The 22,865-nt window shown below is 48.7% G+C and overlaps 1 protein-coding gene across 5 annotated transcripts in view; it reads right to left on the bottom strand.

Annotated features, from left to right (window-relative positions):
• The window catches only part of LOC144670145 (talin-2), a 345,177-nt gene that overhangs the window by 103,623 nt on the left and 218,689 nt on the right, over positions 1–22,865 (bottom strand). For all 5 annotated transcript variants that reach the window (XR_013573826.1, XM_078532616.1, XM_078532619.1 and 2 more), the window contains 8 exons: positions 22,534–22,731; positions 14,380–14,519; positions 13,702–13,795; positions 11,683–11,772; positions 11,456–11,578; positions 10,091–10,234; positions 9,828–9,989; positions 8,795–8,935 (listed from right to left, as the gene is read on the bottom strand). Coding sequence is in view for 4 of the 5 variants with exons in the window: in XM_078532616.1 (XP_078388742.1) it covers positions 8,795–8,935; positions 9,828–9,989; positions 10,091–10,234; positions 11,456–11,578; positions 11,683–11,772; positions 13,702–13,795; positions 14,380–14,519; positions 22,534–22,731 (1,092 nt within the window). In the remaining variant the exon portion in view is untranslated. The remainder of the gene's footprint in view (positions 1–8,794; positions 8,936–9,827; positions 9,990–10,090; positions 10,235–11,455; positions 11,579–11,682; positions 11,773–13,701; positions 13,796–14,379; positions 14,520–22,533; positions 22,732–22,865) is intronic.

The raw sequence follows: 22,865 nt of genomic DNA, 5'->3' as shown, positions 1-22,865 counted from the left end.
ACAGGGACAGGGACAGGGACAGGGGGGGACAGGGGGGGACAGGGACAGGACAGGAACAGGGACAGGGACAGGGGGGCACAGGGACAGGGGGGCACAGGGACAGGGACAGGGACGGGGGGGACAGGGACAGGACAGGGACAGGGGGGGACAGGGACAGGGACAGGGACGGGGGGGACAGGGACAGGGACAGGGGGGGACAGGGACAGGGGGGGACAGGGACAGGGACAGGGACAGGGGGGGACAGGGACAGGGGGGGACAGGGACAGGACGGGGGGGACAGGGACAGGACAGGGACAGGGACAGGGATGGGGGGACAGGGACAGGGACAGGAGAGGGACAGGGACAGGGGGGGACAGGGACAGGGACAGGAGGGGGACGGGGACGGGGACGGGGACAGGGACAGGGACAGGGGGGGACAGGGACAGGGACAGGGACAGGACGGGGACGGGGACGGGGACGGGGACAGGGACAGGGACGGACAGGGACGGGGACAGGGACAGAGGGGGGACAGGGACAGGAACTGGGACAGGGACAGGGACAGGGACAGGGACGGGGACAGGGACGGGGACAGGGACGGGGACAGGGACAGGGACGGGGGGGACAGGGACGGGGGGGACAGGGACAGGGGGGGACAGGGACAGGGGGGGACAGGGACAGGGTGGGACAGGGACAGGGACGGGGACGGGGACGGGGATGGGGACAGGGACGGGGACGGGGACAGGGACAGGGACAGGGATGGGGACAGGGACAGGGACAGGGGGGGACAGGGACGGGAACAGGGACGGGGACGGGGACGGGGACGGGGACGGGGACGGGGACGGGGAGAGGGACAGGGACAGGGACGGGGACGGGGACGGGGACGGGGACGGGGACGGGGACGGGGACGGGGACGGGGACGGGGACGGGGACGGGGACAGGGACAGGGACGGGAGGGACAGGGAGAGGGACGGGGACGGGGACAGGGACGGGGACGGGGACGGGGACATGGGCATGGACAGGGACAGGGACAGGGACAGGGACAGGGGGGGACAGGACAGGGACAGGGACAGGGACAGGGACAGGGACAGGGACAGGGACAGAGACAGAGACAGAGACAGAGACAGGGACTGGGACAGGGACTGGGACAGGGACAGGGGGGGACAGGACAGGGAGGGGACAGGGACAGGGACTGGGACAGAGACAGGGACAGGGACAGAGACAGGGACAGGGACAGGGACAGGGACAGGGACAGGGTCAGGGACAGGGACAGGGACAGGGTCAGGGACAGGGACAGGGACAGGGACAGGGACAGGGACAGGGACAGGGGGGGACAGGGAGCTCCGTGATGCTGGAACGGGACAATAATTCTGGACGGTTTTATCTTTGCGGAGATAGATTGGAATAAAGATAATGCCCCCAGTTGTCAATGTGCTTCTAGACCAATCAAAGAAAGATCTTTTTCTTTAATTTATGGGATGTGGGTGTCACTGACAAAACCAGCATTTATCTCCCTGTCAGTGACTGCCCCTCGAGGTGGGGTGTGGGGTGGGGAGAGCTTTGCCAGGGCCATTTCGGGGGGGGTGGGGGCAGTTAGGAATTAACCACATTGCTGTGGGTCTGAACCTATTCCTGAAGCAGATGGTCTTTTCCAACCAGCCGGTAATTTCATCATCACTGAGACCAGTTATTCATTCTGGGTTTATTGAATGAAATGAATTTAAATTCCCCCAGCTGCAATGTTGGGTTAGTCTCTGGATCTTCAGGACAGGGAGTTTTTATCCTCGATCTTTCATCAAACAATTTGAAACATAGACAATCCCGTTCCAATGGTGATATTGATTGTGTTGATGTGGTCGAATTTCACTTCTGTCACTGTCTCTGTAAAAGCTTTGGCCACTCACATTAAACTGAATGGAGGCATCGGACCAGTTTATGTAAAGTCTGGTCTGCAGGTTGCTCCAATAAGCGCTCTGAGTGTTGACGCACACACTACACACACTCACTTTCACACACCCACCCACACACCCACCCCCACCCACACACACACCACACACACCCCTACCCACACACTCACATACACACCCACCCCCACCCACACACTCACCCACACACTCACATACACACCCACTCACACACACCCACCCACACACACACTCACCCACACACACTCACATACACACCCACCCACACACACACACCCACTCACACACTCACCCACACACACACACTCACATACACACCCACTCACACACACCCACCCACACACACTCACATACACACCCACCCACACACACACACCCACCCACACACTCTCACATACACACCCACTCACACACACCCACCCACACACACTCACATACACACCCACCCACACACACACACCCACCCACACACTCTCACATACACACCCACTCACACACACCCACCCACACACACACACCCACCCACACACACACCCACCCCCACCCACACACTCACCCACACACTCACATACACACCCACCCCCACCCACACACCCCTACCCACACACACCCACCCCCACCCACACATCCACCCACACACTCACCCACACACACACACATACACATCCACACACACCCACCCACACACTCACTCACAAACCACACACACACTCACACACACACCCACCCCCACCCACCCACACCCACCCACCCACACACTCACATACACACCCACCCCCACCTACACACTCACCCCCACCTACACACTCACCCCCACCCACACACACCCACCCACCCACACCCCCACACTCACCCCCACACTCACCCACACACTCACATACACACTCACATACACACACACCCACACCCCCACACACCCCCACACTCACCCACACACTCACCCACACACTCACATACACACTCACATACACACTCACATACACACACACCCCCACCCACACACTCACATACACACCCACCCCCACACACCCACCCCCACCCACACCTACACACCCACACACACACACCCACCCCCACCCACAAACCACACACACACTCATACACACCCACACCCAGCTACACAACCCTACCCACCCCCACCCACCCACACACACACACACCCACCCACACACACACACTCTCATACACACCTACCCCCACCTACGCACACCCACCCACCCACACATACCCACCCACACACACTCACACACACACACACACACACTCACACACACTCACAAACACACACACCCCCACCTACACACCCACCGCCACCTACACACCCACCCACACACACCACACACATACCCACCCCCACCCCCACATACACACCCACCCACACACACACACTCACAAACCACACACACACTAACATACACACCCACCCCCACCTACACACACCCACTCACACACACCCACCCACACACACACTCACATACACACCCATCCCCACCCACACACACCCACCCACAAACCACACACACACTCACACACACACTCACATACACACCCACCCCCACCTACACACCCCTAGCCACACATGCACCCACAAACCACACACACACGCGCACACACACACACCACACACACTCACATACACACCCACCCCCACCTACACACCCCCACCTACACACCCCTACCCACCCACACCCACCCACAAACCACCCCCACCTGCACACACACACACCCACACACACACATACACACCCACCCCCACCTGCACACACACTCACCCACAAACCCACATGTGTGTGCACACACACCCACACACACACACACACCCCTCCTACAGGGTTGGACAATGCAGAGTAGCAGGGGTACACAGTGCAGGGTGAATGGAAATATAATTTGGTCTCTACAGAACAGGTTTAATGTTGTATTGTCATTTAAATACTGCAAATAGACCCAGTTACAAACTGTAAAACACGAATGTCTCTTCAGCACTGGACCCAAATGTAAACAAATACACTCCGATAAAAGCAAAATACTGCGGATGCTGGAAATCTGAAACAAAAACACAAATAGCTGGAAAAGCTCAGCAGGTCTGACAGCATTTGCGGAGAGAGAGAGACAGGGTTAACGTTTCGAGTCCGTGTCCGTTCTGAAGAACAGTTTCATGGACTCGAAACGTTAACCCTGTCTCTCTCTCTCCACAGATGCTGTCAGACCTGCTGAGCTTTTCCAGCAATTTTTGTTTTTGTTTGAAACAAATACACGACAGATTCAGGAAGGAGAAACAACAAGGGAGGATTTTACCCGTCGGCAAGCGGGGATGGGTGGGGGCAACTCCCAATGTCATCCCGCCCCATTTAAATTTTCCGGAAGGCGAGGGCACAGCAAAACCAGCTGCGGGCCCACCGACCTGACAATGGCCAAGTGACAGGGTCAATTAAACAATTAAAGGACCCGTCGTCCAACCTTAAGGTTGTCGGGTCGGCCGGGAGTCCCGGCGGCAAATAGAGAAAACATGAAACCTCATCCAGCGGCGGGATGGGGTTTCATGCAGGGTTTAAAAATTTTTAATAAAGGTTTTGTAAAAATTATGGACAGGTCCCAACTCATGTGACATTGTTACATGAGGGGACATGTTAGGGAAATTTTATTTCTTCTATTTTGAGCTTTTTCACATTTAGAGCCGATCTCCCTGAGGCTGCACTTAGCCTCAGGGAGATGAGTGCACTCTTTCCTGCGCAGGTGCGAGACAGCGCACCCTCGATTTTGGGATCCTCCCCACCCCACCCGCATAGGGAGTGTATAGCACTTCCCTGCGGATGTCACGTTGGGCGGGCCTTAATGTAAAATGGCGCTGCGCCTCTGATACTAAGAACCTGGAGGCCCCTTAACACATCCCGGAGTGTGCTGGCCATCACTTGGATGGCCAGAGATTAGTGCACTGCATGGCTGCCCGAAACCTCACCCACCTCTGCCCCACCGATTGGCAGCAGCTTTGCCCATTGGACTGCATGTTGTGCTTTCATCTCAGGCACAGCCCTTGCCATCCTCCCCACTCAGTCGCCTCAACTGCAGGGCAGCCTATGCCCACCTCCTACACCCCTGCCAACGCGCTTCGAGCTTGAAGCCTTCAGGCAGGCCAGGTGGGCGCTCCGCAACGTGACTGTGTACTCACCTCCGAGTTCCCCTCAAATTGGAGCCTTTTATATGCTGTCGTGAAACACGTCGGCATGCTTGGGCAGATGATCCACCGTGGGGGGATGATTCCGGCGGGCTGGCCTTATGATGATATGCAGATTTATTACAATGAGATTCCTGACGTCCAATGGCAGGAATCGTGGACCACCATTGGCAGGCGAGGCAGGTGATCACAATCTGGTTTCACAACGTCATGAAACCGATTTTTGGCCTTCTCGCCATGTTGTCCGCTCACACCACCAAACACGCCCGACGCCAGTGGGCATGGAAAATCTTGGCCCCAGTACAATTCTGGTAAATCTCTACTGCACTCCCACCAAGGTCAATATGTCCTTCCTGAGGTGCGATACCCAGAAATGTTCACAGTAACTCCAGGTGTGGTCTAACTAGGGATGTGTGTCACTCAAGCACGATATCTATCCCTTGTATTCAGGTCCTCCAGATATAAAGGGCAGCTTTCCATTTAGACATTTGGATTATTTTCTGTACTTGTTTGTGACATTTTAATGATCTGTGTATCTGGATATCCAATCGCCATTGTTTCTAGCATTTCACCATTTAGAAAATACCCTGTTCTATCCTTTTTAGGTCCAAATTATTGACCTGGTTAGGAAAATTGCTCAGTAACAGGAAACAGGGAGTCGGGGTAGTGAGCAGATGCTCTAACTGGCAGGATGTGACTAGTGATGTTTATGACTGTAGCAAGGACCTTAACCCGCAGCATGGGAATCACGAATTCATGGAGGAGACGCAAATGCTCATGAAGGGCAGAGAAGGTAAATAAAACTGGCAAGCTGTCAAGTTATTTAAATCCCCAACCCTTCAAAACGTTTTAAAAAGTCTGCCTGGGTCAGTGAGAGTTGGAAAAAATCTGTTCTAGCAATTATAATAGCTGTTTGTTGACATAACCCCAAGGATTATCATTATATCATTATTAATGGTTGACTCTTTCCACAACTTACAACTCTCCTGCTTGGACAATTGTAAATTAACAGTTTGATTGACAGCTTAAAGAGGTTATTAAAGGATTAGGTGTCTTTGATGTGACACTTTGAATACGCCTATTTGTTTTGATAAAGGATTAAGCAGTTGAGGGGCTTATAAAGTTTCAAATGGGCTTTCATTGTAATGAAAGCTTTAATAGATATTCAGATCTTTATTTTATTTCATCTCAACATGGCTCCTGAGATCTGTCCCCCCCACCCCAACCTCCCACCTCCCCACCCCACATGGAGTGAAAACTGCACCATTCAGGGCACTTTTTCTCCGAGGCAGGGGTACCAGGCCAGGAAATTTCCCGACTCAAGCTTGGGGAGACGGTGGGGTAGTGGTAATGTCACTGGACTAGAAATCCAGAAGCCCAGATGCTCTGGGGACAAAGATTCAAATCCCACCATGGCAGCTGATAGAATTTAAATTCAATTAATGAATCTGAAATTGGAAGCTAGTCTCAGTAATGGTGACCATGAAACTATTGTCGATTGTCATAAAAAACCCATTTGGTCCACTAATGGCCTTTAGGGAAGGAAAGTGCCTACACGTGACTTCAGATCCATAGCAATGTGGTTGACTCTGAAATGGCCTGGCAAGCCACATAGTTCAAGGGCAGTTATGGATGGGCAACAAATGCTGGTTTTGCCAGTGATGCCCACGTCCCAAGAAAGAAAAAAAATTTAATAAGCCCTTTTTGGGAACAAAAATCCAGCCCTGATACTCAACACAAAGACTAACTCGATGTAAGAATAAAGGTACAATATAAAATGCATTCTCAGTGTCCGACTCTCTTTCAAACCCTGGTCTCATCTGACACCCCTTGATGTCTTTGCTGTTACTGGATACTCAATATTTCCAACTTCAGCGATCATTGAGCTATTTGACACTGCTCCTTAACCGTTCTTTCACATATTTGCTCACTTTGCCGAGCTCTCTGCCTCTGTGCAGTTTAAGGGTTTTTCTTACACTCAACCACATCCAGGTGGAACTCCCACCCTAACAGCATGGTGGGTGTACCTACACAGGGACTGAAGCGGTACAGGAAGGCAGCTCACCATCACCTTCTCAAGGGCAATTAGGGGTGGGCAATAAATGCTGGCCTAGCCAGTAATGCTCATATCCCGTGAATGAATTAAAAAAACACAGGTGCTGGCTATCACCCAGTTGACCTCCTCACTGGCTTCCTCCTCACTGGCTTCCTCCCCTGTCTCCCTTTATCTCTTCAACTCTTCTTCAAGAGGAATTTCTTCATTCAGTAAGTAGTGAATCTTTGGAATCTTCCACCACAGAGGGACACAGAAGCTCAGTAATGAGTATATTCAAGACAGAGATCGATAGATTTCTGGAGACTAGTGACATCAAGGGATAGGGGGTAGCGTGGGAAAGTGGAGTTGAGATTAGCCATGATCTAACTGAATGGCAGAGAAGCTCAATGGGCTGAATGGCCTACTCCTGCTCCTATCTTCCTTTCTCAAAAAGCACACAGCCTCTCTTCATTCCAGTCTCAACATCTTATGTTGTGCCCACTGTGAAATCCATTGCTAGCTCTATCGGAGTACCAACCCCCAAACGCCTCATTCATCCATCCTGAATTTTGTAAAAAATTCATTCATGGAAAGCAGTATCACTGGTAAGGTTAACATTTATTGCCCACCCCTAGTTGCCCTTGAGAAGGTGGTGGTGAGCTGCTTTCTTGAACTGTTGCAGTCCATGTGGTGTAGGTACACCCACAGTGCTGTTAGGGAGGGAGTTCCAGGATTTTGACCCAGCTACAGTGAAGGAATGGCGATATATTTCCAAGTCAGGGTGGTGAGTGGCTTGGAGGGGAACTTCCAGGTGGCGGTGTTCCCATCTATCTGCTGCCCTTGTCCTTCTAGATGGTAGAGGTCGTGGGTTTGGAAAGTGCTGCCAAAGGAGCCTTGGTGAGTTGCTGTAGTGCATCTTGTAGATGGTACACTACTGCTACTGTGCGTCAGTGGTGGTGGGAGTGAGTATTGAAGGTGGTGGATGGGGTGCCAATCAAGCGGGTTGCTTTGTCCTGGATGGTGTCGAGTTTCTTGAGTGTTGTTGGAGCTGCACTCATCCAGGCAAGTGGAGAGTATTCCATCACACTCCTGACTTGTGTCTTGTAGATGGTGGACATCTTTTTGTCCATCTGATTCCCAAGGGGGTAACTTTCTTTCAGCTCTCCATTAACTTCTGCCCACTGGGTGATCACTCGCTGCTGGCCCATTCTGTTTTGGCCTCAAATGAAGCCAACTGCATCAAATAAGTTCTTAAACTGTGCAGGCAAGTAAATACAAAACAATATTTCAGTGAGTGAGCGGTGAATCTCTGGAATGGGCTCAGAGAGAGATGGGGGACAGGAGATAATGTTGATTTATCCAAATGCAATTGAAATGGATTTCTTTCAGGAAATAATAATTTGGGATCCAGTTTATGAATAATGAAGTATGTTAAGAGTAGAATGGCTTAGGAGGAACAGGTGACTTTGGACCTATGGTTGCCAAAGCTTTTCATCACTGGGAGTTTTCCTCACTTCAGGCTGGGATCTATTGCCGACTCATTGATAGAGATTGATGGCCGTGATTGGTCGACAGCTTCATCATTGTTGGATCATGTGACATTAGCATGGCAAACTAGAAGGACCTTGATCTTTGCTCACTTAGCAATTTCTAGTTTCCTATGTACACATGTTTGAGATCATTTACCTCTGCTCCTATCTGTGCTGGAATGCTGACAAACTCTGGGTTGGAGGCAAATGCTGTCAGATTTTCCACAGCCTCGATTAAAGGAGAAGTGGCTGACCTGCACTTTTCTCGATTTTCTTCAGAAAAGTCACCATCGAGAGCCTAAGGGCAAAAGAATGTAAGAAATGTACACTCAATCTGGTGAGTACTGACAGATAGACATTAATGATAGAGTAATCAAAGACCCTTCAGAAAGCTTACTGCTCATCCTAGAGCAACAGTTAAACACATCAAATACACCTCAAGCTATTTGCGTTTTGATCAGAATACGATAGTTTCAGATCATCAGGTGCTGGACCTAAGCACCTATGTTGCTGTCCTAAACCACTGTTCCACGTTGGACAGGAGGTTTCACTCAGTGAACTCCCAATCTCTCCCATAGAGCGATGCATCATGAGACAACTCTCGTGTATCGGCTCCGGAGGTTGGGAGTGTGGGATCCAGTTTCCTGACCAAGGAAGATTTCAGGCTCCCAGGAAACAAAAGAGAAAATATTTTCAAAAGAGAACCCAACTAGCAAAATAAGTTAAATATTTATTTAATATATTTATATTAATATATTATTAATATATTATTTATTTTATTATATATAATAATAATTAATACATTAATATAAATAAATATATTTAATATATAAACTGGGTGCAGGTCAATGGGATTAGCGGAATAATATTTCGGCACAGACTAGAAGGGCCGAATGGCCTGTTTTCTGTGCTGTAGTGTTCTAGGGTTCTAAAGGTAAATTGAACATTTGGCCATAAAAACACAAGATATTGAGTTACTTTGATACATTGATATAAATATATGTATGACCCTCTACACTAGTTCATATAAATGTTGACCTTATAAAGAAACATTTGCAATAGAATGCAGAACGCGGTTTGATGTTAAACACTGCATACAGCTGCTCTTGAAAACCATAGCAACTCCTTACACATAGAAGTGGTACAGGCACAATGGGGCCCACACGACACAGGCAGTTACTCGCGGTTACCTTGATTGTCTTCACAAGGTTTGCTGTGCTATTGGCGACTTCCTTTGCCGACTGTACAAAGTGCCTCTTGGCAACAGGGTTGGCGGTTTTGGAGGAGGCAATTCGGCAGGCGTTGCACAACGCAGAGGTATGTTTGGCGACAATGGTGGCAGCAGACAGCACCTGCAGGGCAAGGGTTACATGTTAGCACGGACGCTGACCTGAACTGCAGCCATTAGGAGTTATGGCGGAATGACAGCTGAAGACTCACCAAAACCCCTCACCTGTGATGGGCTGCTTGCAGGATCCACCAGATTCTGACATGCCATCTGGATCGCTTGGTTGGCCCGAGCAAACTGGATGGGATCCACCAGCCCCTGATGCCCAGCTTGGCTGTTGGGATCGGATATCCCAACCAGGTAACCAGCCTATACGAAGACAAGTGTAATAAGCTCGGTAAAGAGTTGAGAAGATGGGCTCGTGTTCCAACCCATTGGGTTAAAAAGAATTCTTCAGCGAGAAAATGACTTTCAGACAACTTGAGTTCTATTTTTGGGTTGAAATGAGTTCAGCTCTTCTATCTTAGATCACTGGTATGGGTGAGTCCCGATTCCCCAAATCTCTGAGAGGGTCTAATTTAGCCCTAGCGAGCTGCTAAACATCCCTTTGGGAAACAATGGGTGTTTTAATGCCACAGCTACCAAAACAATATTCTATCTTTTTTTAGTCACAAATCAGCTATCAATGGAAGTGCAACAAAGCTTAGACATGCTGGTGTAGGAATGGGACAAAGAAGGGAGATCAGGAGGTGGTCTTCACCCCAGAGATTTGTGGAGCTGCCATCTTGTGTGCTGGGTGCCAACTGGCTGAATTCCTTCAAAAGGGAGCTAGGCCTGCTTGGTGGCCGGGGCAGAAGTCATCTTGAACAAGGGGTCAGCACCGTATAACATTCATCAGAGCCAGAGCGGTCTCCTGGACTAGTTGCAATAACTTAATGAGTGGTGGGAGTGGCGGGATGGGTGAGGAATTCCCCATCTCCCGCTATGGGCATGGGGTTTTTAATCTGGTTTCCTGCCTCTGCAGGAGGCCAGATTGTTTTGGATAGGGTGGAGAGTGTGTGCATCATTAAACACAAGGCATTACAGTGTGAGGGAGGCTGCACCGATCAGTGAGTCTTCCCCTGCCCATCGTTGTCTCGGTGATTACAAATTGATGAGATACCACTTGTTTGACCTGCCAGATGTACATTGCTGGGCTGGTGAGACTAGGATAAAACAAATGCCTTGGTGCAGTTTTAAGCCAAGTAAGTTCTGGTAGGACTAACATTTTGAAAGTAGGTTTCTGAAGCTACAAAGCGGATGTTCCATGAAGAAGAGTCCTGTAAATGCTAAATTTTTTTGCAGTCGGAAAATGTATCTTATTGAATTTTTCATTACAATTATTGATGAGGAAGGTCATTTGGCTCATCTTAGTACAGGATGATGCTCAAGTCCTGCCCAATGTTACATCCACTTGCATTTGGAATGATTCCTGGATTTTCCCCTCCAGTCCATGTTTTGGTTTCAATGAAAGCTCCCCTCACAAAAGTGGGGACTGGAGGTATACCGATCTCAGGGCTGGGTGGGTATCAATTGTAAATTGTTGCTCACCTGAGCTGCTGCCTCTGTCAGGCCACACAACGCCTTGGAGGCAATGCCAACAGAATCTCCGAATGCTGGAAGATCACCAGTCTTGGCTTTCTGAGAGATCCCTGTCATAGCCTCCCCAAGGACCTGGAGCAGTGGCGAGCAGGCAAAGGGGAAAGCGATGTTAGAGATGGCACAGAGTGTCTCAAATCAAACTTGCCCAAATCACTCCCAAAGAACCCGTAACCTACCTTGGAATTCTCCATCACACTCTCAATGCAGTCAAAGTAGGAGAGGTCACTGACAGGGTCATTGGGATTATCGAGCATGCCTTTGACCGTCTGCAAACATTACCAAAATTGTAAGCTAGTGAATTTTAACCACGCTTTATCAACCAAAGTCAGAACTAATTAACTGGCTCAAAGAAATTCTGGGCGTCTACAGAGAGTGAAGGAATACATTACCCTTCAGTTAATTCAGTTAATTCATCTCAATCTAATAAAGTGCTACAGCAATGTACAGAATCAAACACACTTCTGACAGTCAGTCTGTACACCGGGCTTTGGGGTTGGTGGGGGGGGGACTTCAAGTTTTCTTAGGTAATAGAACAATACAGCACTGAAGTAGGCCATTCAGCCCCTCGTGTTTGTGCTGACTCTTTGAAACAGCTTTCCAACTTGTTCCACTCGCCTGTTTTTCCCCCACATCATACACATTTTTCCCTTTTAAGTACCTATCTAACTCTCCTTCGACTGTCACTATTGAATTTACTTCCTTCAGGCTGTGCATTCCAGATCATAATAACTCACTGCGTAAAAACATGTTCTCATCTTGTCCCTGGTTCTTTTCAAAGTTTTGAAGAAGAGTCATACGGGGTTGAAGCATTAACTCTGTTTCTCTCTTCACAGATGCTGTCAGACCTGCTGAGTTTTTCCAGCATTTTCCTGTTTCTATTACCATAAATCAGTGTCTTCTAGTTACTGACCCTTCTGCCACTGGAACCAGTTATTTAACCTATGAAACTTTTCATGGTATTGACACCCCCTATTCAGTCTCCTCCTAAACTTCTTGGAGCTCAGACAAACAATCCCGGCTTCTGCAGTCTCTCCACTAAGTCCCTCATTCCTGGTACCATTGCAGGTAAATGTCCTTTGCACTCGAAAGGTCTCGATATCCTTCCTGAAGTGTGGTGCCCGGAATGAGTCACAATACCCCAGCTGGGGCCTAATCAGCAATTCAGAAAGGTTTAGCAATAATTTCCTTGCTTTTCTACTCTACCGTTCCTTATAAAGGCATGGATTCCACGTGCCATTCTCACAGCCTTGTCAGCTTGTCCTGGCACAAGCCTCTCTCCCTACGTGTGCCCTCTAAAGTTATACCATTTTCAGAAAGAACCAAACCATTCCTGGAGCAAACATTATTGACTGCAGTGATAAATTTTGCCGAGATTTCTGTTATCTCTGATAACACTGATCAGACGAGGAACAGGCATCCTCTTTAACACAACTGGGCACTCACTGTATAAACATCCAAAGGCCTTGAAGTTTCAGTGTCCTTTTTATCCCCAAAATGCTGCAATTCAAGATTTGCAAATGGATTAACCACCACCAAACTGACAATAAATGCATTGCATAACCTGCATTGACCCTCACTGGGGGTAAAATGGGTGTTTGCCAACAGGTTCAATCTGTTTGACACAGCTCAGTTTCATTTCCCATTGAAGTTATCAGACACAGGGTAAACCAGGAAAATTCACCACAATTACATCTCACACTACTACCAACAATGGGCTCAAAAGCCTTCTTCAGTAGTAAATGCTTCTACTATCCATGGGTTTTCCATTGTTACAGGCAATTAAGATTTCACCATTCACTGCCATGGGATTTAGATTAAAATCCAAAAGGTAATCCCCCTCTCCACAGGTTCAGTCTGGTTGCTAGTTAACCACTGTGGCTAATAGATGGTTGTTAGGCTGACCATGTAAAATCCATCTTAATCTCTTAGCATGGCATATAGGTCTTGGCTCCACGATCTTAAGACTCCTTTATTTTGCTGGATCCAAAGCTCTTAACCAAAGTTGGAATTGTGCAATTTTCATGTTTTTAAGTTTACTCCAGCCGGGTAAGTTCCTGGTGCCAAAGTAAACTGGCCTCCCTGTTATCACAGCAAGGTCACACGATGGAACAGCGAACAGCCCGGTGAACAGGTTAACATTCACACTGCAAGCGAGCAAGATGTAGATTTTGTCAGAGTTCGGCTTCATTCTGTACCTCAAGCTCCCGGAGAGCGTTGTCACATTCCTTCTGGCCAGGAGCCTGCTGGGTGCATAGTGTAATCAACTGATTGATGCTCTCAGTAACAGCCCTGTAAGACATTGGATAGACTTACTGTTAAATTAACACTTCAATACCTCTTCAACCAGTTCCAGGTCATGGACTTAATTCAAAGATTTGAAGGTCTTACACCTTTCATGACCTCAGGATGTCCCAAAGTGATTGACAACCAGAGACACACTTTCGAAGTGCAGCCCTGCTGTAATGCTGGAAACATGGCAGCCAATTTGTACACAGCAAGATCCCATAAGAACAATGTGATAATGACCAGATAACGTGGTTTTTTTTTTTGAGTGGCGTTGGTTGACAAATATTGGCCTGGACAAAATAATGGCTGTGGAATCTTTTACATCCACCTGAGCAAGCAGACAGGGCCTCAGTTCAACATTTCATCTGAAAGATGTCTCCTCTGACAGTGCAGGGCTCCCTCAGTACTGCACTGGAGTATCAGCCTGGATTTTGTGCTCAAGTCTCTGGAGTGGGACTTGAACCCACAATCCTATGTCTCAGAAGCAAGAGTGTTACCCACTGAGCCACAGCTGGCAGGGTGCTCAAACACGTGCCAAAGGGAAGCTCCAGCATTGGCTGAGTACAATGGATTTAAGCAGTCCTTACCGGGCAGCAGCTGCCAGGAGATTCTTGGCGTTGGGTGCAGCAGAATCAACAGATAGTGACTTGGCAGCAAGCAACAATTTGCTGGAAGCCATGGAGATATTCTTCAAGTTACCGATGACCTGGATCTGACCCTCTTTTGTCTGTGTGAAAACAAGCAAAACATTTAATGGTTTACACTGTTGTTCTGAATAGGCTTTCTGTCTCTCACAATAGTCCACTGTTCTATTCTCCACACAATACGAGGCTCTGTCAAACTAGCCATTCTGTAGAAGCAGCCACTGAATTATAGGATCCTACAGCACTGAGGGTAGCCATTTGACCGACTGTGTCTGTGCTGGCCCTCGCAAAGAACGAGCCAATCAATTCCTCTCTTTTCCCAGAGCAATATTGTTTAAGTAGCGATCCACTTCCCCTTTGAAAATTATTAATGAATCACTTTCACTACCAGCTCATTGTTGGTCAGAACAACTCCCTGTATAAAACCAATTCTCATCATCGTCACTGCCTTTTTGCCAATTATTTTAAATCTGTGTCCACTGCTCATGGACCCTCGGCACTGGAAACAGTTTCTCCCTATTTACTCTATCAGCAACCCCTTTATGCTATTAAATCTCCCCTTAACCTCCTCTGCTCCAAGGAGAACGATTCCGGCTTCTCCAGTCTCTCCACATTAACTGAAGTTCCCCACCCATGGGACCATTAGAACCAGGGAACCATTCTTGTGAATCTCCTCTGCACCCTCTCCAAAACGACAACCTTCCTAAAGTGTGATGCCCAGAATTTAGGGACACAAAAACATAGTGGTCACATTACTGGGCAAGTAATCCAGAGGCTTGATCGAACAACCCAGGGGCACGAGCTTAAATTTCACCTCACCAACTGGTGAATTCAATATCAATTAATGAATAAAAAGCTGGTCTCAGTACTGGTGACCATGAAACTACTGGATTGTCTTTAAAACCCCATCTGATTCACTAATCAGGGGATTAGTGGAACCCCTTTAGGGAAGGAAATCTGCCGTCCTTACCTGGTCTGGCCTACATGTGACTCCAGACCCACTGTAATGTGGTTGACTCTCAACTGCCCTCTGAGTTGGCCGATCAAGCCACTCAGTTGGGAAGAAGGTGACTCACTACCACCTTATTAAGGGCCATTAGGAATGGGCAATAAGTGTCAGCCATGCCAGTGACACCCACATTCTGTGACTTAACGTAAAAACTGGAGAGAACACTCCAGCTGAATTCAAACATAAATAGAAAATGCTCCACCAGCAACTCGTTGCAATTTTACAAACCGGATATTTGACAGCCTCTACGGGCTTGACCATATCCACAGCAGCTGATCTCAGGGTTAAACAGGGGACACATCAATGATGACTCTCATGGTAGCCATCCATCTTTTCGGGGAAGTCTGTAGTGACACCAAGAGGGCCAGGGTTTAAATTAAAATGGCAGGGGGATGGGAACCTATGCAATGAGTCAGGGGAGGAGGAATCAAGGACAAAAACAAAAGACAGAAAGGGGAATAAGAAAAGTGATAGGCAGAGAAATCAAGGGCAAGAATCAAACAGGGTCTCAGTGAAAAATAGTGGGAACGGGACAAGTAATGTTAAAAAGACAAGCCTTAAGGCTTTGTGCCTTAACGCGAGGAGCATTCGCAATAAAGTGGATGAATTAACCGTGCAAATAGATGTAAACAGGTATGATATCATCAGGATTATGGAGACATGGCTGCAGGGTGACCAGGGATGGGAACTGAACATCCAGGGGTATTCAGTATTTAGGAAGGACAGACAAAAAGGAAAAGCCAATGGAGCTGCATTGCTGGTTAAAGAGGAAATTAACGCAATAGTGAGGAAAGATATTAGCTCCGACGATGTGGAATCTGTATGGGTAGAGCTGAGAAACATTAAGAGGCAAAAAACGTTAGTGGGGGTTGTATATAGACCCCCAAACTGTAGTGGTGATGTTGGGAATGGCATTAAACAGGAAATTAGAGATGCATGCAATAAAGGAACATCTGCAATTATGGGTGACTTTAATCTGCATATAGATTGGGCAAATCAAATTAGTAACAATACCGTAGAGGAGGAATTCCTGGAGTGTATACGGGATGGTTTTCTGGGCCAATACGTTGAGGAACCAAAGAGAGAACAGGCCATCCTAGACTGGGTGTTGTGTAATGAGAAAGGAATAATCGGCAATCTAGTTGTGCGAGGCCCCTTGGGGATGAGCGACCATAATATGATAGGATTCTTCATCAAGATGGAGAGTGACGTAGTTGATTCTGAGATTAGGGTCCTGAATCTTAATAAAGGAAACTACGATGGTATGAGGCACGAGTTGGCTATGATGGATTGGGAAACGTTACTTAAAGGGATGACGGTGGATAGGCAATGGCAAACATTCAAAGAGCGCATGGGTGAACTGCAACAATTGTTTATTCCTGTCTGGTGCAAAAGTAAAACAGGAAAAGTGGCCAAACCGTGGCTTACAAGGGAAATTAGAGATAGTATTAGATCCAAGGAAGAGGCATACAAATTGGCCAGAAAAAACAACAGATCTGAGGATTGGGAGCAGTTTAGAATTCAGCAAAGGAGGACCGAGGGATTGATTAAGAAGGGGAAAATAGAGTAGGAGAGTAAGCTTGCAGGGAACATAAAAACTGACTGTAAAAGTTTCTATAGGTATGTGAAGAGAAAAAGATTGGTGAAGACAAATGTAGGTCCCTTACAGTCAGAAACAGGGGAATTTATAATGGGGAACAAAGAAATGGCTGACCAACTAAATACAGACTTTGGTTCTGTCTTCACAAAGGAGAACACTAATAACATACCAGGAATGTTGGGGAACACAGGGTTTAGTGAGAGGGAGGAATTGAAAGAAATCAGTATCAGTTCGGAAATGGTGTTGGGGAAATTGATGGGATTGAAGGCCGATAAATCACCGGGGCCTGATAATCTACATCCCAGAGTACTTAAGGAAGTGGCCTTAGAAATAGTGGATCCATTGGTGGTCATCTTCCAAGATTCTATAGACTCTGAAACAGTCCCAACAGATTGGAGGGTAGCTAATGTAACCCCACTATTTAAAAAGGGACGTAGAGAGAAAACAGGGAATTATAGACCAGTCAGGCTCAATTCTGGAGTCCATTATAAAAGATTTAATAGCTGAGCACTTGGAAAACAGTGGCAGAATCGGACAGAGTCAGCATGGATTTACGATAGGGAAATCATGCTTGACAAATCTACTGGAATTTTTCGAGGATGTAACTAGTAGAGTTGATAAGAGGGAGCCAATGGATGTGGTTTATTTCGATTTTCACAAGGCTTTTGACAAAGTCCCAAATAAGAGATTAGTGTGTAAAATTAAAGCGAATGGGATTGGGGGTAGTGTATTGAGATGGATAGAAAACTGGTTGGCAGACAGGAAACAAAGAGTAGGAATAAACGGGTCTTTTTCCGAATGGCAGGCAGTGACTAGTGGGGTACCGCAGGGATCGGTGCTGGGACCCCAGCTATTCACAATATATATTAATAATTTAGATGAGGAAACTAAACGTAATGTCTCCAAATTTGCAGATGACACAAAGCTGGGTGGGAGGGTGAGCTGTGAGGAGGATGCAGAGATGCTTCAGTATGATTTGGACAAGCTGAGTGAGTGGGCAAATGCATGGCAGATGCAGTATAATGTGGATAAATGTGAGGTTATCCACTTTGGTAGCAAAAACAGGAAGGCAGATTATTATCTGAATGGCTATAAATTGAGAGAGGGGAATGTGCAACGAGACCTGGGTGTCCTTGTACACCAGTCGCTGAAGGTAAACATGCAGGTGCAGCAGGCGGTAAAGAAGGCAAATGGTATGTTAGCCTTCATAGCCAGAGGATTCGAGTACAGGAACAGGGACGTCTTGCTGCAATTATACAGGGCCTTGGTGAGACCACACCTGGAATATTCTGTGCAGTTTTGGTCTCCTTATCTGAGAAAGGATGTACTTGCTATAGAGGGAGTGCAGCGAAGGTTTACCTGACTGATTCCTGGGATGGCGGGACTGACATACGAGGAGAGATTGAGGCGGTATGTGGAAGGGAATTATATAAGTCAGGGTTCCTGCTCACATTAACCAGCCGGTAAACTGTGCTGGAAATGTGTGGGTAAGAAGAAGATCAAAGAGGGCAAGAAAGTAGAAAAATTCCATTATACCAAATTCCACAAGATCCACAGGACGGAGTCCTTCACATCCAATGAATTAACTTTTTCAATGTAGTCACTGTTACATTGTGACAGCCAATTTAATGGAATGCAAGAATCAGGCCAATCAGCCCATCAAACCCTCAGCAGTGCAGCCCCATTCCCTGATTGTCCTTTAATATTCCTGTTTCAGAAACACATTCCTTGTTACAAAGAATTTATCAGCTGTGTTTCATGCAGCAAAGTCAGCCAGATGACCAGTTATGACAAATTGCAGGAGTGAGTTGGCAGGTCAGGATGAAAGTGAGAGTGCTCCTGCTTTCCAATGCAGTATCTGCAATTCCAGAATTCATTGCTGGCAATCAGGGTCAGAGCAATGGAGCAGATAGCAGCAAAGCAAATGCTGAATTCCAAGACTACTGACTCAATGATACCAGTGCAAAACCATTTACCACAAAGCAAAAGCTGATCTAAGTGCAGCCTTTCATCCACATTATCTGAAGAGGAGTAAAGATAGAGGGAATGAAAGCAATGTCCATTTATATAGCGCCTTTCACATCCTAGAAGGTCCCATAGCATATCCTCCAGTAAACTATTTTTGAACTCATTTTTTTAAAAAAGTGTTCACGTGATGTGGGCGTCACTGGCTAGGCCAGCATTTATTGCCCATCCCTAATTGCCCTTGTTCAGAGGGCATTTAAGAGCCAATCATATTTTTGAGAGTCTGGAGTCACATGTAGGCCAGGCCAGGTAAGGACGACAGATTTCCTTCCCTAAAGGACATTAGTGAATCAGATGGGTTTTTATGACAATTGGCAATGGTTTCATGGTCATCATCAGACGTTTAATTCCAAATTTCTTTTGAATTTCACCATCTGCCGTGGTGGGATTCGATCCAGGGTCCCCAGAGCATTACCCTGTGCAGTGACAATACCACATTGGCACCGCCTCCCTTTAGTCACTGTTGTAATATAGGAAATGTAGCAGTCAATTTGTGCACAGCAAAATTCCACATACAGCAATGCGATAATGACCAGATAATCTATTCCCGGTGTTGATTGTGGGAATAATTATTGGCCAGGGCACCGGGTAGAACTCCCCTGCTTTTCTTTGAAATAAAGCCATAGGATCTTTTACATCAACCTATGACTAGCCATATAAATACTGTGGCTACAAGAGCAGGTTAAAGGCTGGGAATCCTGCAGCGAATAACTCACCTCCTGACTCCCTAAAACCTGTCCGCCATCTACAAGGCACAAGTCAGGAACGTGATGGAATATTCCCCACTTGCCTGGATGAGTGCAGCTCCCACAATACTCAAGAAGCTCGACACCGTCCAGGACAAAGCAGCCCTGCTTGATTGGCACCCTATCCATCATCTTAAACATTCACTCTCTCCACCATTGACACAGTAGCAGCAGTGTACTCCCCCTTATACAAGATGTACTGCAGCAACTCACCAAGGTACCTTCAACAGCACCTTCCAAACTCACGATCTCTACTATCTAAAAGGACAAGGGCAGCAGACACAAGGGAACACCACCACCTGGAAGTTACCCTCCAAATCACTCACCATCCTGGAAATTATCGCCGTTCCTTCACTGTCACTGGGTCAAAATCCTGGAACTCCTTTCCTAACAGCACTGTGGGTGTACCTACACCACATGGACTGCAGCAGTTCAAGAAGGCAGCTCGCCACCACCTTCTCAAGGGCAACTTGGGATGGGCAATAAAAGCTGGCCTAGCCAGCGACGCCCACATCCCATGTAAGAATTAAAAAAAAATGTTCTGTTATTCAGCCCTCTGGGTTAATGTTGCTGCTCTGTGTATTTGTTCTCAGGATCATTCCATTAACTGATCACTCTGGAAGAACAGCGGGAATGAAAAGGGGGTCGGATACCTGTTCCTGCTGACAGGGAACATGAGGAGATTGGGATGTTGAATCAGACAGTGAGGGAGGGGCCAATGTACATCCTCCAGCTCAAACTCATAGGCCAGAGCCGGTGGGAGATCGGTAACAGAAGGATTCATTTTCTCCTCACATTGAACTCCAAAAATCTTTAGCTCCATTTTAAGCAAGTGAGAACCAGAGCTGGTTAGGATGCGATCTGTGTAACTCTGACCCAGAGTTCAATTCAAATCACATTCAGGATACCTGTACCTAACAACAGTGAATGTCACAACCTCAAACTGCCTTCAATTCGACACAAAGCAGTTTCTCACAGAGTCCTTGGAATGGGAAACAGACGGGATTCCACTAGAGGAGAGTCAGCAGAGAGTCTGGGCTGCAGCAGGTATTACTCTGTCAGAGAACACTTCACATTTAATATCAAAGAGAACCAGTTAAATTACCAATTTAAGCACAAAAATCCCCACATTAAGCAGCAGACAGTTTGTAGCAGGATCACAATGACACGGAGATTACTGTCAACGAATCAGTTAATTTCCACTCTGAAAGGGGACAGCCCCCTTCCCCCCAACCCCCTCCCTCCAACCCCAACCCCCACCACGCCCCTCCCCCACCGCCATCCCCATCCCCCCATCACACCCCCTCCCTCCAACCCCACCCCACCTGCCATGCCCCTCCCCCATCACCATCCCCATCACCCCCATCACACCCCCTCCCCCCACCCCCACCCTCCAACCCCAACCCCCACAATGCCCCTCCCCCACCGCCAACCCCACCCCCCCATCACACCCCCTCCCTCCAACCCCACCCCCTCTGCCATGCCCCTCCCTCCACCACCATCCCCATCCCCCCAACCCCGCCCCCCGTCATGCCCCTCTCCCCTCCCTCACCGCCATCCCCATCCCCCATCACAGTCTCCACCACCATCCCCCCACCCCCTCCCCCCAACCACCATCCCCATCCCCCCCACCCCCTCCCCCCAACCACCATCCCCATCCCCCCCACCCCCTCCCCCCAACCACCATCCCCGTCCCCCCCACCCCCTCCCCCAACCACCATCCCCATCCTCCCCACCCCCTCCCCCCAACCACCATCCCCATCCCCCCCCACCCCCTCCCCCCAACCACCATCCCCGTCCCCCCCCACCCCCTGCCCCCAACCACCATCCCCATCCTCCCCACCCCCTCCCCCAACCACTATCCCCATCCCCCCCACCCCCTCCCCCAACCACCATCCCCATCCCCCCCACCCCCTCCCCCCAACCACAATCTCCATCCCCCCATCACACCCCCTCCACCACCATCCCCATCCCCCCAACCCCACCCCCCCTGTCATGCCCCTCTCCCCTCCCCCACCGTATCCCCATCCCCCCATCACAATCTCCACCGCCATCCCCCCCACCCCCTCCCCCCAACCACCATCCCCATCCCCCCCACCCCCTCCCCCCAACCACCATCCCCATCCCCCCCACCCCCTCCCCCAACCACCATCCCCATCCCCCCCACCTCCTCCCCCCAACCACCATCCCCATCCCCCCAAGCCCTCCCCCCCACCCCAACCACCATCCCCGTCCCCCCCACCCCCAACCACCATCCCCATCCCCCCCACCACCCCCGCCATGAAGAGCATCCACAGGATTTTGAGAGGTCAAGATGAATCTAAGTGTAACTGTTTAAGGAAAGGGACAATCTAAGTTCTATTCTTGCTCGAACAGGCCTGGAAATGCAAAAATACAACAAAATTACAATAAAGCACATTTATCTACCTCACTATCTCTCAGGATGATGCTGGTAAGGGCACATTTATTGCCCAACCCCAGTTGTCCTGAGGCATTAAGATTGAACCACACTTGGCACGGGACTAGAACCACGCTGCCTGGGTAAGGACAGGTTACCTTCGCTGAAGACCATGCGTTGAGTTTTTGCAATGCCCAGATAATTTGATCTGGAGGCAGTTCAAAAACGGCCAGATTTTAACCCAGTTTTCCAACTAGCCGCAGTGGGATTTGATCCCGCGCTACGCCCAGCACTATAACCACCAGGCTACACATCTCACCTGAGCTTGTCCGGCCATTTCGATGCCCGCATCCAGAAACTCATCAAAGTCTTCACTGAATTTGCCAGATGCAGCAGCTAACTGCCGGCTGGTCCCCCGGGAAGCGTGGACAACCTCACCCGCTGACTGATTCAGGCCAGCAGCAGCTTGATTCAACTCACTCTGAGCTTCCTGGAAACTCTTACTGCTCGGCGGCAACTGTGGGAGAGGCGAAGGAGAAAGAGATCGACAAAGAGGATCGAGAGAGACTCATCAACCCCAACCCAGACATTTATAAACCTCACCCTGAGACACACACGCACAGACACCTACTCACGCAGTGACACACTCAC

Source organism: Cetorhinus maximus, chromosome 30, assembly GCF_964194155.1.
Source record: "Cetorhinus maximus chromosome 30, sCetMax3.hap1.1, whole genome shotgun sequence".
NCBI lineage: Eukaryota > Metazoa > Chordata > Chondrichthyes > Lamniformes > Cetorhinidae > Cetorhinus > Cetorhinus maximus.
This window is presented reverse-complemented; position numbering and strand designations above follow the sequence as displayed.